General features: G+C 43.0%; 1 protein-coding gene across 1 annotated transcript in view; it reads right to left on the reverse strand.

Annotated features, from left to right (window-relative positions):
- Window positions 1–1,453: 1,453 nt before the first annotated feature.
- Window positions 1,454–13,679, reverse strand: part of FYCO1 (FYVE and coiled-coil domain autophagy adaptor 1) — an 84,766-nt gene continuing 72,540 nt past the window's right edge. Inside the window, exons 16-18 of the mRNA XM_049777297.1 lie at window positions 12,788–12,998; window positions 3,303–3,412; window positions 1,454–1,654 (exon numbers count right to left, since the gene is read on the reverse strand). Coding sequence (XP_049633254.1) covers window positions 1,579–1,654; window positions 3,303–3,412; window positions 12,788–12,998 — 397 coding nt within the window. The 3' untranslated portion in view covers window positions 1,454–1,578. The remainder of the gene's footprint in view (window positions 1,655–3,302; window positions 3,413–12,787; window positions 12,999–13,679) is intronic.

Below are 13,679 nucleotides of genomic sequence, written 5' to 3' on the forward strand. Positions count from 1 at the left end.
TCAAGGGTGAGGCTCTCCCCTGCGATCAGTGGACATTTCAGAAATAAAACTCCTACCAATGAAACGCTGTGGACATCAAACCATCAAATCAAAATACACAGACTTGGATAGGTTTTTTTTTTTTAATCTCCTAGTATGGATTTTCTTTTCCAAGTCTAGAATGACTTCACTATCGTAGGAGACAAGTGGGAAATGTTAAAAATTGTCCCCTTTGTTTTTGTGTGTTTTGTGTTTTTTTTTCCCTAGAGTGGTTTCTCATTCCTACATTCAAGTTTCCTGTCCAAGGATTTCTTTGCCTACAGTTGACCCAGTCTACTGTAGGCAAGTGGGCCCAGCTAGGAACATGCAACTCCAGATGCCCTTTTTCCTTGGAAATGTGTGCCCATGTGTCTGGGAGAAGCTGGTCAGTGGCTTCAGAGATGCCGTAAATAAGGCAGCAGGTCTCGGCACTAAACAGCAAGTGTGACTGACTAAGAGAGCAGGGCCACCAATGAATTGTCTGTTTCTCCCTCTTTATCTATCTGCTTCCCTCCCTCCATTCTTCCCTTCTACTTTTTCTTCTTCCCTCCTTTCCTATCTTCCTCCCTTCTTTCCTTCCTCCTTCCCTTCCTTCTTTCCTTCCTTTTAAAAATAAGGAGCTGGAAAAAAGAAAGGACCTGGGATCCCAAAAGTATTTATTTTGTGTAGATTTCCAGTGTGCATCAGTCTATTTACTGGCTGGGCCAACCACTCTAAATAGCTGTGCTCCATGCCTATTTGTATTTTAAAACACAAATGCTTATAGTAAGGATGAAATTACTTATACAAACTACTCTGAAATTGACCAAGGTATACCCTAGCTCAATAGTACACAGAAAACATAAGTGGACACAGGAATAGAACAAAGGACAAATGTCTACTACACACATGAACCTGCCAGGATCAATGTGGTTACTGGGGATTGGGAAGTTCTTTAACATACAGAGGCCTTTGTGTGCCACCATAGTTGATGCTGGAGATATCACATCACAGCCCTATATCTGCTGGTGAAATGGCTGTGGGTTGGTTTCTTAAGACTCAGGAAGATTTTATTTATTTTTAGGGTCTCTGGGGCATACTCAATGCTCTCTCTAATCCTGCAGAAGCAGCCACATGGCATCTGGCTCTGCTCACCTGCGCTGCACCTAAACCCTGACTATGGGCACAAAGTGGCCAGTAGAGAGGTGGATTTTCTGCAGTGGAAGGAGGGACCCCAAAACTGCAGGAAGACCTCTCCTCCTTGTTCAGGAAATGGATTCAGGCACAAGCCACGCACTGCCAGGGACCTGGCATCTGGGGTGTGAGGTCCCAAGACCAGAGTACATCAAGCATAAAGACAATTGAGTCTCTGGAGGATGGAAAGTTGCTGGAGCCCTTAGAAGCCGCAGGGGCTGAGTGCTGGTGCAGTGTAGGTTAAAAAAACTGTATATGTATATATATATAAAATATACATATATTAATATATATTTAAATTTTAGTGCTTTAGGTGACAAGTAAGAAAGAGTAGTGTGTCCTATAAATAAAGTGTAAAGAGAAGCCGTTGAGATCCAGGTGCTGTGGCTACAGGAAATCACTTCCATCATAGATCACAGGTCTGTCAACTGTCAAACGATAAAACACCCTTTTGGAGACAAATCTGAGGAAACAGAAAGAAAAGGAGGTGTTGTAAGTTTGAGAGGCAATACTTTCCCTGGGGCAATGGCCTGGATGGATGATAGGCGAGGGGATCAAAGTGAGGAGACTCTAGACCTTATTTAGACATCTGTGCCTCCCCCTTTACCCCAATGCCTTGTCCAATGGAGTATCTTCCATGTAAAGGGCCAGCGTGCCTTGAGATGTGACACTGTAAACTCTACCTGGACTTGGGAACAGAAACACCCCTTAAGAAACCTGCTGTGGGGCCAGAGAGATAGCATGGAGGAAAGGCATTTGCCTTTCATGCAGAGGGTCAGTGGTTCGAATCCCAGCATTCCATATGGTCCCCCGAGCCTGCCAGGAGCGATCTCTGAGCACAGAGCCAGGAGTAACCCCTGAGCGCTGCCGGGTGTGACCCAAAAACAAAAACAAAAAAATGACACCCTGCTGTAAACCATGCCCTCACATGGCTACTCTGAGGTGACCCCTGGATCTTGGTGGTTCAGACTACATGGGGGAGTGGATGGAGCAGCACTGAGATGAGGCATATGTGGAGCTGACCATAAATTTCATTCTGATTGGGCATGAAAATCTCTGTTCTTCTTGACTTGAAAATCTCCTGAAGCCCCTGAGATGACATCAACAGGCTCTAGTCAGATTTGTGGGAGCACCATAGTTACCAGTGCAAAGGGAAACCTCAGCAAACTTCCCTGTCATCTTCACTAGCCCATTCTGAGGCTGAGTGAAATAGTGGTAAATCTCACAGTCAGCAAGATGAAATGGGCAAAACTGAAGTCATGGGGGAAAGATAACAGTCTGGGACTGCCAGATCCCATCCAGCCCCAACCTCTGCCCTTCTTACTCATGTCTTTGGATGTTTTGTGTCTGAGCCAAGGAGTTCTGCAAGTTCAAGGCATTTGCCTCTTCACCATGAAAACCTCATTCCTTCCTTCTTTGATGTATGCTCTTGGCTTTAAATTCAGGGTACTCAAGGTCAGGAGATCGGGAGGGGAGGATATAGTTTTCCCTTAGAATGCCCAATCAAATGATTCTGAAAAGCATCATGGGCTGGCTTGGAGACTGAAGTGGAGGAGATGTGGCTACTAGATGTGGTCAGTTGTTGATGCTGATCACGTGTGGCTCATAAAATAGGCAACCTCGAGTAAGAGCTTATGCTGAAGCTAGAAAATAAGAAGGGAAAGGTACCCTTGCCACTGTAGCCTTAAGCACTGTCTCACATGTCCATGAAGGAGGGTTTTTCTCTCATGGTCCACACTCAATTGCTACTCTCCTCTGACTCAACAGTCATTCATAAGTATTTACACTGTCTCTGTGGGGATGGCAGTGTGGGCAGGGACGGCCATTTTCTCATTTCAGGTGTACAGCACCTTCTGCAGTGATGTGAGGAGAAAGTCCCTCCACAGACCGGATGCTGTGTGGGCCTATCAGAGTGGAGGGTCTCAGCTTACGTATCAGCATGAGCTTGTGAATGTAACCTGGTGGCATGGACACACCACAGTCCAAGGGGTTGACATCAAAGAGCAAATTATAGTAAACAGCAGCAACTAACCACTTTCCTTTAAATATTTGCTCCTGAGGCCCAGTGATGGGTGGGTTCACTGGGGTGTGATGAGTGAGGAAGCCCTTACCTGGAGAAGGTGTTGTCGAAGATGAGCATGTAGATGCCGGGGGCACGAACCTTGAGCTGGCCCTGAATGTTCTCCTTGTGGGAATTGCATCGGGTGGTAGGAATGAGCACCTGGGAGAAAGGACAGGTGAAAAATACCGGAGGCTGAGAGGATCCTCAGAGCCTCAGTTCTCTGCCTGTGTCAACTTTGAGCAGCCTGGTGTCTTCCATGTACCCCAAGTTTGCTCAGCACTAATGGTGGAAGAGGGCTGTATGAGTTTCAATGAACCAGCATTCTGGACAAGTGGTCCTCAGCTCCTCCTGACCATGCTAAATGTTTGCTAATCTGCTCCTTTATCAGGACAAAGAATACTTCACTGTCTTCATGAAGTTGGGGATTATTCTAGTAAAATCCATGAAATGGGAATGGCTGTGGGCCCCTGTTGTTCCCTGGGCAGTGGAGGGTTGGGAGGTTCAGATCAGTATGGCTCAGGCCAGGCCTCCCTTTCACACTTCTGTCTATTTTAGGACAATGCCCAGAGGTTCTCCAGGGTTACTCTTGGTGGTAATTGTAAGACCATTGGTGGTGGGGTTAGAAGCCATGGCCTCACATAGGCAAGTGCACTGAGCCAGGCCCTATCTCTCAGTGCACTTACACACTTGGAAAGCTGCTAAGTCCACTTTCCTCCAGGCAAATACTCTGGGCTCTATCCTTACCATCTCTCTAAGTGCCACCACATTCTGTCCAATTTTGGCCTTATTAATTCACATGTTCCAGGGCTTTAAATCATCAGCCTTACTCTGAATTCCACAAGAGCAAGAAATTTGTTATAGGAAACATTTTCTCCGGATATGTTCTAAGGGCCTCATGGCCAGATGGCAAACCAGAGCAAATAAATATCTGCTGCACAGGGTCACATCTGGGCACCTTGAAAGGCCAACCTGTTCCCTGTGAGGTAGCCTTCAATCCGCTGACCAGCAAAGGCACATTTCAAAACTGAGAATGCAATAGGACTTGCAATAGGAAAAATGAAGTAAACAGAGATAACCAATATTAAAAAATATATTACTAGAATATACACTTAAGAAACCTGTTTCACAATGCATACCGAAGCCTTCATTTCAAGCTGAATATAAAGAGAAGTTCTCCTGATCAACATAGCTTCACATTGCTGTGGTCATGAGCACAAAACCTCGTTATGAAATGAATGCTTTTTTTCACTGAGTTTGGTTACAATTTTTCCCTGCTAAGCACTTTTTAAACTTACAAAATTGTTAAATTCAAAAGAGTTATAAAGATATGTTCACTCTTCCAACTTAAACTTTACTATGACTGCATATTTCTTCTTGGCTGCAACGTTTCCAGAGTGATGTGAGTTCCCACGAAAGGTTCTAGCCCATGGGTTGTACAATTTCATGAATACGTCAGACAGGAAAACATCCCATTAGGGCAGTAAAAAGTACCGAGATAAAGTGGCATAAAGATAGTCTTCGATATGTTTGTGATAGAAAAAGTATAGTCACTTTGTAGACCAATCCATAAATATTAGCATCACCATAATAATGTTATCTCAACAATTAAAAATGAATAAACATTCAAAAATATAAATAAGAAAGATGCTTGGACAGGAGAACTGGGAGGTACCTCTTCTAGCCCCTGGTTTTTGTTGTTGTTGGTGGTGGTAGGATGTTAGGTAAGACTTCCTGGAAGAAGCATCACTGAACTAGGACAATTTGGCTCATTATGGGATGTCTGGCTGTTCAGAGTAATAAAAAACAATATATTCAAAGACATCAAAGGATGGCTAAGATTGACCCTCCCAGGAAATAATGAAGAAAAATAGACAAAACATAAAACAAGTTTTAAAAATGTGGTGGCTGTTCTTGGGAGTATTCAGATGGTGGTGGTGTTTGGGGGTCACCATGTCCACACCAGGAAGTTCTCAGGTTTTTTTTGGGGGGGGGAGGGTCAGACCTGGTGGCACTCAGGGGTTACTCCTGGCTTCTGTGCTGAGAAATCACTCCTGGCAGGCTGGGGGACTATATGGAATGCCAGGAATCGAACTTGGGTCTATCCTGTGTTGGCTGCATGCAAGGCAAACACTGTACCACTGTGCTATCTATCACTCGGGCCAGGAAGTTTTCAGGAGAAGGAAGTCAAGTGTCAGAGATAGAATCCAGGTTCTTGCAAATACAAGGCAAGTACTCTATCTCTGAGTCTCATTCCTAGTCTAAAACAATAGGTTTTAGGCAGTGATTGGAACCAAGTGAGCTGTCTTACTATTTTCAGAGCAAAAGAGAATCTTAACTAGAAGGAACAAACAAAAAACAAATAGTGTGGTACAGAGTCAAACCTAAATTATGTCAATAATCACATTAAATGTAAATAATCTAAACATCCCAGTTAAAAAGTCGATGATTAGGTTGACCTAACTCCATTAGAGCCACAAGAAATGCAATATAAATAAAAAATATACAATAGGCTAAAAGGGTGTAAAGTGATATACTATCCTAGCCCTACTGAAAGAAAGCTAGATTGATTAGAATAGCATCATAGATTTATATACATGAACATGGCGAGGGACCGGCGAGATAGCATGAAGGTAAGGCATTTGCCTTCCATGCAGAAGGACGGTGGTTCGAATCCCCGCACCCCATATTGTCCCCCATGCCTGCCAGGGGCAATTTCTGAGCATAGAGCCAGGAGTAACCCCTGAGCACTGCCGGGTGTGACTCCAAAACCAAAAACAAACAAAACAAACAAACAAATAAAAAACAAGAACATGGCTAGAGGTAAGTTCAGGATAGATACTATACTTCATTAAGAAGACTTAATCCTGGGGCCGGCGAAGTGGCGCTAGAGGTAAGGTGTCTGCCTTGTTTTTTTTTTTTTTTTTTTTTTTTTGGTTTTTTGGGCTACACCCGGTGACGCTCAGAGGTTACTCCTGGCTATGCGCTCAGAAGTCACTCCTGGCTTGGGGGACCATATGGGACACCGGGGGATCGAACCGCGGTCCGTCCAAGGCTAGCGCAGGTAAGGCAGGCACCTTACCTCCAGCGCCACCGCCCGGCCCCAAGGTGTCTGCCTTGTAAGCCCTAGCCAAGGAAAGATCGCGACCTCGGTTCCATCCCCCGGCATCCCATATGGTCCCCCCAAGCCAGGGGCAATTTCTGAGCGCTTAGCCAGGAGTAACCCCTGAGCGTCAAATGGGTGTGGCCCAAAAAACCAAAAAAAAATTTCAAAACAAAAAACAAAACGAAAAAAAAAAAAAAAGAAGACTTAATCCTAAACAACTGTCCCTGAAGACAAAAATTTTAAGATACATTAAACAAAAAATGATAGAATTATAAGGAGAGAAGCACAAATCCATGATTAGAGTCGGAGAATTTTGTACCTCTCCAGAATGTATAGATTAAGTAGAAAGAAACAGCATTATCATTCAACACCTGTAACTTTTTATTTTTATTTTTTTTGGTTTTCGAGTCACACCCGGCAATGCTCAGGGGATCATATGGGATGCCTGGATTCAAACCACCATCCTTCTGCATGCAAGGCAAATGTTATCTCTCCGGCCCCAACATCTGTAACTTTTGGCCACAAAGTTGAGTTTTAGTCTATCACCAGTCAATTGACCCAATACTCAACCACTTTCTGTTATCTTCTATCCCTCTGTTAAGTACTGTTTTTTTCCCTTATAATTTAAGAGTTTTTGTTTTTTCATTTGTTCATGTTTTATTTCTTTATCTTCCACACAATTGAAATTGTACAACACGTGTTTTTGAACTTTCTTTGCTTAGCATACTATCTTCAAAGTCCATCCATACTTTTGCAAATAGTAAAATTTCATCTTTAAGAAAAGTATAGAGCTGAGTAATATTCCATGTACAACACTGTGCTATAAAACATTTTCATTGCAAACATATATGATGGCAGTTAGAATTTTTAAGCCATGTATGTAGCGAATTAGACCTTCTAGATTTTTTTTGTATACTATGATACACAACAAAATCACCTAAAGATGTTTTGCTCAATATATCTATCCCTAATGTTAAGTCCTATATTACTGTATACCTCATGTTCATTCATTCAATGGACTCCCCCTCTCCCAAGTGAGCTACTTAAAATAATGCTGCAATGAACATAGGCACTACAACATCTTTTCTAATTAGTATTTTATGTTTTTTAGAGAAATACCTTGAATTGGAATGGCAGAAACATAATGTATTTCCATTCTTTTGTTTTGCTCTGATTATTTGTTTGTGGGAGGATACCTGGTGATGCTCAGGCGTTACTCTTGGCTATGCACTCTGGAGTCATTCCTGGTGGGCTAGGGAACCATATGGGACATGCAATTCCTACCCTCTGTACTATCTCTCTTACCCTAACATATTTCTATTTTTAATTTTTTAGGAATCTGCAGTCCATTTTCCTTCAGGCAGCATCAGCTAATACTCCATTAACCATGTTTAAGATTTTCCTTTGGGCCGGGAAGGTGGCGCTACAGGTTAGGTGTCTGCCTTGCAAGCGGATGGACCGCGGTTCGATCCCCCGGTGTCCCATATGGTCCTCCCAAGCCAGGGGTGATTTCTGAGCACATAGCCAGGAGTAACCCCTGAGCGTCAAACGGGTGTGGCCCAAAAACCAAAAAAAAAACAAAAATTTTCCTTTTATCTTTTTCTTCTAGTAGAGAAAACAGTTGACAATGCTAAGGAATACCAGGATATTTTGGAAATGTAGAATTGGACTGTTTGTGATTTTTTCCTGTTTTCTGAAGATTTTCTTGCTAAATATTTCCCTTTTGTGCCTATAGGCTCAGGTGGCTATTGTCTTTGTTTTCACTTGTCCCTAGAATACTTGATTTATCTATTCATTTTCTCATCGATCTCATTCAACAGCCAATCAGTATTATGATATTTAATCTCCATATTTTTATGATTTTTTGGTTGACTTCTAGTTTCATACCACTGTGATCAGAAAAGATGCTTGCCATTATTTTAAACATCACAAATTTGTTAAGACTTCTTTTGTGTCATTGAGAATGTTTCATGTAGACTTGTAAAATCTTCTGCAGTTTTGGATGACACAATCTCTACGGACCTATTTAATCCATCTGGTCAAATGCATCACTTAACGCCACTGCTCTTTTGTTGAGTTGTCCAGATGGTCTATCCACTGACTTAAGTGGAACCTGAAAGTTTCTTACTTCCTACTGTGTTATGTCAATGTATCCCTGCAGGTCTGTTAGTATTTGCTTTATACATTTTTGTGTGCCTAAGTTGGGTGCATATACATTAATAAGTATAATGTCTTATGATGGGCACCTCAATCATTAAATATTATCTCTTTGTTACAATCTTTCTGACTGAAAGACTTCCATCTGATATAAGTATTGGAGTTTCTGCTCTCTTAGGTTCCATTTTTTTGAGAATTATATTCTATTCCTTAACTTTAAACTGATGTTTTTCATGAAGTTGAATTCTTGGATACATAATTAGGTTTTGTTTTTAAGTCCACCCACCGTATGGGCACCTTTTAGTTGATGAATTCAGTCCATTTATATCTAAAGTGATTATTTTTTTGTTTTTTGGTTGTTCTATATCTTTATTGTTTCTTTTTACAATGTATTTTCCACTTACTATTATATTTACGTCTATTTTATCATGTTTTCTCAGTTTCCTCCTATTTGTGCTATGCCTCTGCTCCAGATTATTGTCTTGTGGTTACTCCAGGGGTTGTATAGAATGTCTGGTAGCATAAGTAGCCCCCCCCTTTTTTTTTTGCTCCTCTGATATTTTTTGTGGCCTCAAGCAGGTTGTGAAACTTCTCTGCCCAAGTTGACCTTTTCTTTAGCACAGAACCTGGGCTTTCCTCTTTATTCTGTCTCTATGTGTCACGCTAGTCTTCAGCCCTGAGCCACCTTATGTCCTTGATTCATATTCTTTGCCAAATTCACAATTTCTAATCTTACTGTTGAGGCATGACCTTGATAGAGTTAGTCCCAAGTAGACAGTGCTTGATAAATGTCACAAGGCATGGAGCTGGCTCTGCTGCATTGCGTCCTCTGTTGGCTGCTTCTTCACTAAACCATTTCCTTTTACTCCCTTCCATACCCTAATTCAGCTCAGAGGTCTCCTGTCCTTCTTACTGACCCATGACCCATGCACAGCCATCGTGTCCACCTACAACATCATGGCACTCCTCACCTAGAATCATAGTTGTCTAATTGCCAGGTCTCTTCTGATTGTACTGTGACCTCTTCAAGAACAGATATACTGTTGTTCTAACTTCTCTTTCTACCCTCTGTGGGTCCTAGAGAGACCCAGAATATAGCAGAAACTCAATAAGTAGTTGTGAACAGACTGTAAAGTACACAGTACAGTTTCTTATACTTGTATTTCCATAATCATGAAATAGGAGTAGCACAATTGATGTGATATCCTGTTATATCTTATAAGGCCCTGGCCAGTAAGGAAGTTTTAGATGGGGGACAAGCAGGATAAAAATTCTTTTCTTGGGGCCGGAGAGATAGCATGGACATAAGGCATTTGCCTTGCATGCAGAAGGATGGTGGTTCGAATCCCGGCATCCCATATGGTCCCCCGAGCCTGCCAGGAGCAATTTCTGAGTGTAGAACCAGGAGTAACCCCTGAGCACTGCCGGGTGTGACCCAAAAACCAAAAGAAAAAAAATTCTTTTCAGACACAAATAAAAGCTGCTACTCAGAGGTATGGGTAACAGAAGGCAGAGCAATACCAGAACATCCTTCTCATTCTGTAGAATCTACAGTGATTATGGACTTCTTCTGCCCCCTAGCGTCCACTATGGAAAAGACAATGGAGTCATCATTTCCAACTTTATTATTTTTGTTTTTTTGGGGCCACAAATGATGGTGCTCAGGGTTTAGTCCTGGCTTTGTGCTCAGGGATTACTCCTGGAGGGGCTCAGGGAACCATAAGGGATTCCAGGGATCCAACCTAGGTAATCCATGTGCAAGGCAAGTGCTCTACTGGCTGTATTATTGCTCTGGTCCCCCTTTCTGACTTTCTGTCTGGAAGGAGACATGAGAAATATATTGTGTTCTTTGCCTCCTGGAAGACCCAGGTCACAAAGTTTCTGATTCCTATTGGAGTCACACAGGTCTTCAGGGCAATAAGGATTTGTCAGGTGAAAAATAAAATAGGAAAGAGGCCCATAGCTAAGTTATATTGCAATATATATATATATATTGCAAGTAGATTGGCAATGACCTGGGCATCTGATTTGGTAACCCCTTGTCCCCTTACAAAAATATTAATGTCTAAACTGGAGGTACAAAGAGCTGAATGCTTAGTAGTTGTTGGGAGTTTGAGGGGGAATAGCAAAGGCCTGGTGACAAATTCTTGATAGTGAGGTTGTTTTTTTCTAGAGCAGAGTTTATGAGAACACCGGGTGAGATGCTACTGAAATAACTATCCCTCACTCTGAGTTCAGGAACTGAGTCAGGAACTTTTGCTCCTTATGTGCATATGGGACCAAGATATTCCTCCCAGAGACAGCACCATCCTCTTTGTGGGGTCAAACCACAAAAACGTGTCACCACTCCCAGGTTATAAGCCCCAGCACCTTCTGACTGGAGATTTGAAACCAGGTAGGTGTTATAGCTGCAAGTGCTCAAAAGAAAATGACATATGGTCCACCGATCCCTGCCAAGAATAATCCCTGAGGACGGAGCAATAGCACAGTAGTAAGGCATTTGCCTTGTATGCAGCTAACATAAGACAGACCCTGGTTTGAATCCCAGCATCCCATATGGTTCCCTGAGCCTGCTAGGAGTATAGAGCCAGGAGTAACTCCTGAGTGCTGCTGAGTATGACCCCAAAACAACAATAAAAACAAAACAAAACAAAACAAAATAAAAAGAATGATCCCTGAGTTCAGAGCCAGGAGTAAACCTTGAGCACAACCAAGAATAAAACACAAAGCAAAGGTTGGGGGGGGGATGAGAGGGCAGTTTTTAAATAAGATGATAAGACACCAATGAATTATTGAACCAAGTCCAATTATGAAGACTAGGATTAAATGTCTGGAATGAAGTCAGAGAGGCCAGAGAGGACAAAGCACTCTCTGACAGGCAGAAGGTAATTGGGTAAGGCTGGGAGGAACTTGAACCCATTCTGGCACTTTCCTCCATGAGAGTGGTGGAACAGGGTAGACTGCTGTATGCTCTGCTCAGACACCAAGCCTGACTCATGTATCTCCATATTTTCTCATACCCGAACCAGGGTCTCCTGGGGATATTCAATAGCCACACAAATAGAGAGCCAGGGAATCATGTCTCACAATGATTTCAAATTTTTTCCCTCTTCATCTTGAGTCTTTTTACATGTAAGGAAATGGAGACATTTTCTAGTAGTCAATCAGCTGAAGGTCTACTCTAAGTGCAGATCTGGTATATCTTGACTAACCATATCTTTTTTTTCCTCATCATTGATTCAAATCCACCCAGACAGGTCCTCTTGCTGTCTTCCAGAAAAGATTCTAGCATGGAATTCAGAAGCAGGTACAGGTCCCTCTTCCTCACCCCACCATACCCCCAAATCAAACTCTTCCCAGAATTCTTTTGTCTTGTATTCACCCCTATCAACTATCATTTTTGAGATCTAGACCAGTGTGACTCTCCCCCATGGCTATTCTTGGGACTCATCTTAGGAGGTTGGGTGATACCCCTGGAGATTGTGACCCAGTGGTTTGTGACCCAGTGGTATGGGTCACTTAGGATGACTTCAGAAAGGATGTTGAGGTACTCGTCACATGCAGCCAAGGCTGAGAATACTCGCAGACTGCCAAAATTCCATGCTTAGGACATCATGGAGTGGATGAACTGGCATGATTTTTAAGCCCAATCACTACTAGTGACATAACAGATACATCTCTGCTGACATCTTTTGGGGAGATGCTCTGTACTAAAAGCTAACATCCAGAAGTAAAGAGGTTACACTTCCTCTCACAGGGGCCCTAGCCAATTTTCTTTTCTTTTCTTTTCTTTTCTTTGTTTTTGCTTTTGTTTTTGTTTTTCTTTTTGTGTCACACCCTGCAGCGCTCAGGGATTACTCCTGGCAGGCTCGGGGGACCATATGGGATGCCGTGATTCAAATCAACATTCTTCTGCATGCAAGGCAAACACCCTACCTCCATGCTATCTCTCTGGCCCAGGCAATTTTCTTTTGTCCTGGATAGCTTGATTGAAAAAGTAACCTTAGATAAAGTAATATATGTGTATTTCTCCAAGTCTCATCTATGAACCAGGCCAAAGCTGTCTAAGAACAAGATGTCCTGCTGGCACCAGAATCAAGATTTCTTGGGTCTCTGGGTTCCTCTTCTCCCAGCTGGACAAATGCAGGTACACTGTGGGCAGGGTGATATAGCTTCCAGGGTGCCCCCACCCTGTTGTCTCTTTTTGAGAGCACACCCAGGCCAGCAGGGGGCAGGATGCTCAGGAGAGGAGCTCAGTGGTGGAGTGGTCTTACCTTACACTGATCCAGAGGGGAGTCCTCCGTCTCCTGGAAGACCACGCTGAAGGAGATGCTCTTGGGGTCAGAGGAAAAGACCCAGCTGATGGTGAAGCCTGCCTCATTCACAGTGATGGGGATGAGGCTGTAGGTATTGGATTTCACGAACAGTTCCCTGTTGCCTTCCCCAAAGTGGATGATTTCGTCCACTGTAAGGGGCAACTTTATCCTGAAAGAAAAATGAAGAGAAGGGTCTGTTCAAAAGGATCAAGAATCTGAGTCCATGGGCCAGGTCATCTGAGGTTCAGAGGTGGCTGGAGAACCTGGTGTACCTTGAGATGACAAAAACTGGGTAAGCTTGATGGCAGTTTAATGTTGGGAGAAAAACCGTTCACCAAAATAAATAAATAAATAAATAAAAAATAAAAGTAAAAGCAAATGCTTCCTGAGCATCCACTACATTCCAGGTACAGTTCAAGGTGCTGGGGATAGGGTAGCAAATACTGAAAAGTCCTTGCTGGAACAAACCTGGAATGGCACCTAAAAGCTTGGTAGGACCAAGAGGCATGCCGAGCCACTCTATGCCTCTCTTGAACAAATGGGCACAGAGCCTTTGGTTTCCAAAGCTTTCCTAAAGCCACTCATCAAGTACCTGCCCACATCCTCTCCCCTGGCTCTGCTCAGTTTCCTGCTCTGGTCCCTTTACTGAATGAGCACAATGAAGCCCTTCTTCTGTCCTTAAGGATCTCCTATTCTGTCAGGGGTCTTGCTTCTTGTTGAAATATGAAGCTTGTGGCCTGCCCAGTGATTCCCGACTATGAGTGTTGCCTGTGTGTGTTTTTCCACTGTCCTGTCTCCGAAACCTCTTGGGAGTGGGCCTTAAAGGGCCCAGAAAAATAGCATTCCCAGA

This window comes from Suncus etruscus, chromosome 7 (genome assembly GCF_024139225.1).
Source record: "Suncus etruscus isolate mSunEtr1 chromosome 7, mSunEtr1.pri.cur, whole genome shotgun sequence".
Classification (NCBI taxonomy): domain Eukaryota; kingdom Metazoa; phylum Chordata; class Mammalia; order Eulipotyphla; family Soricidae; genus Suncus; species Suncus etruscus.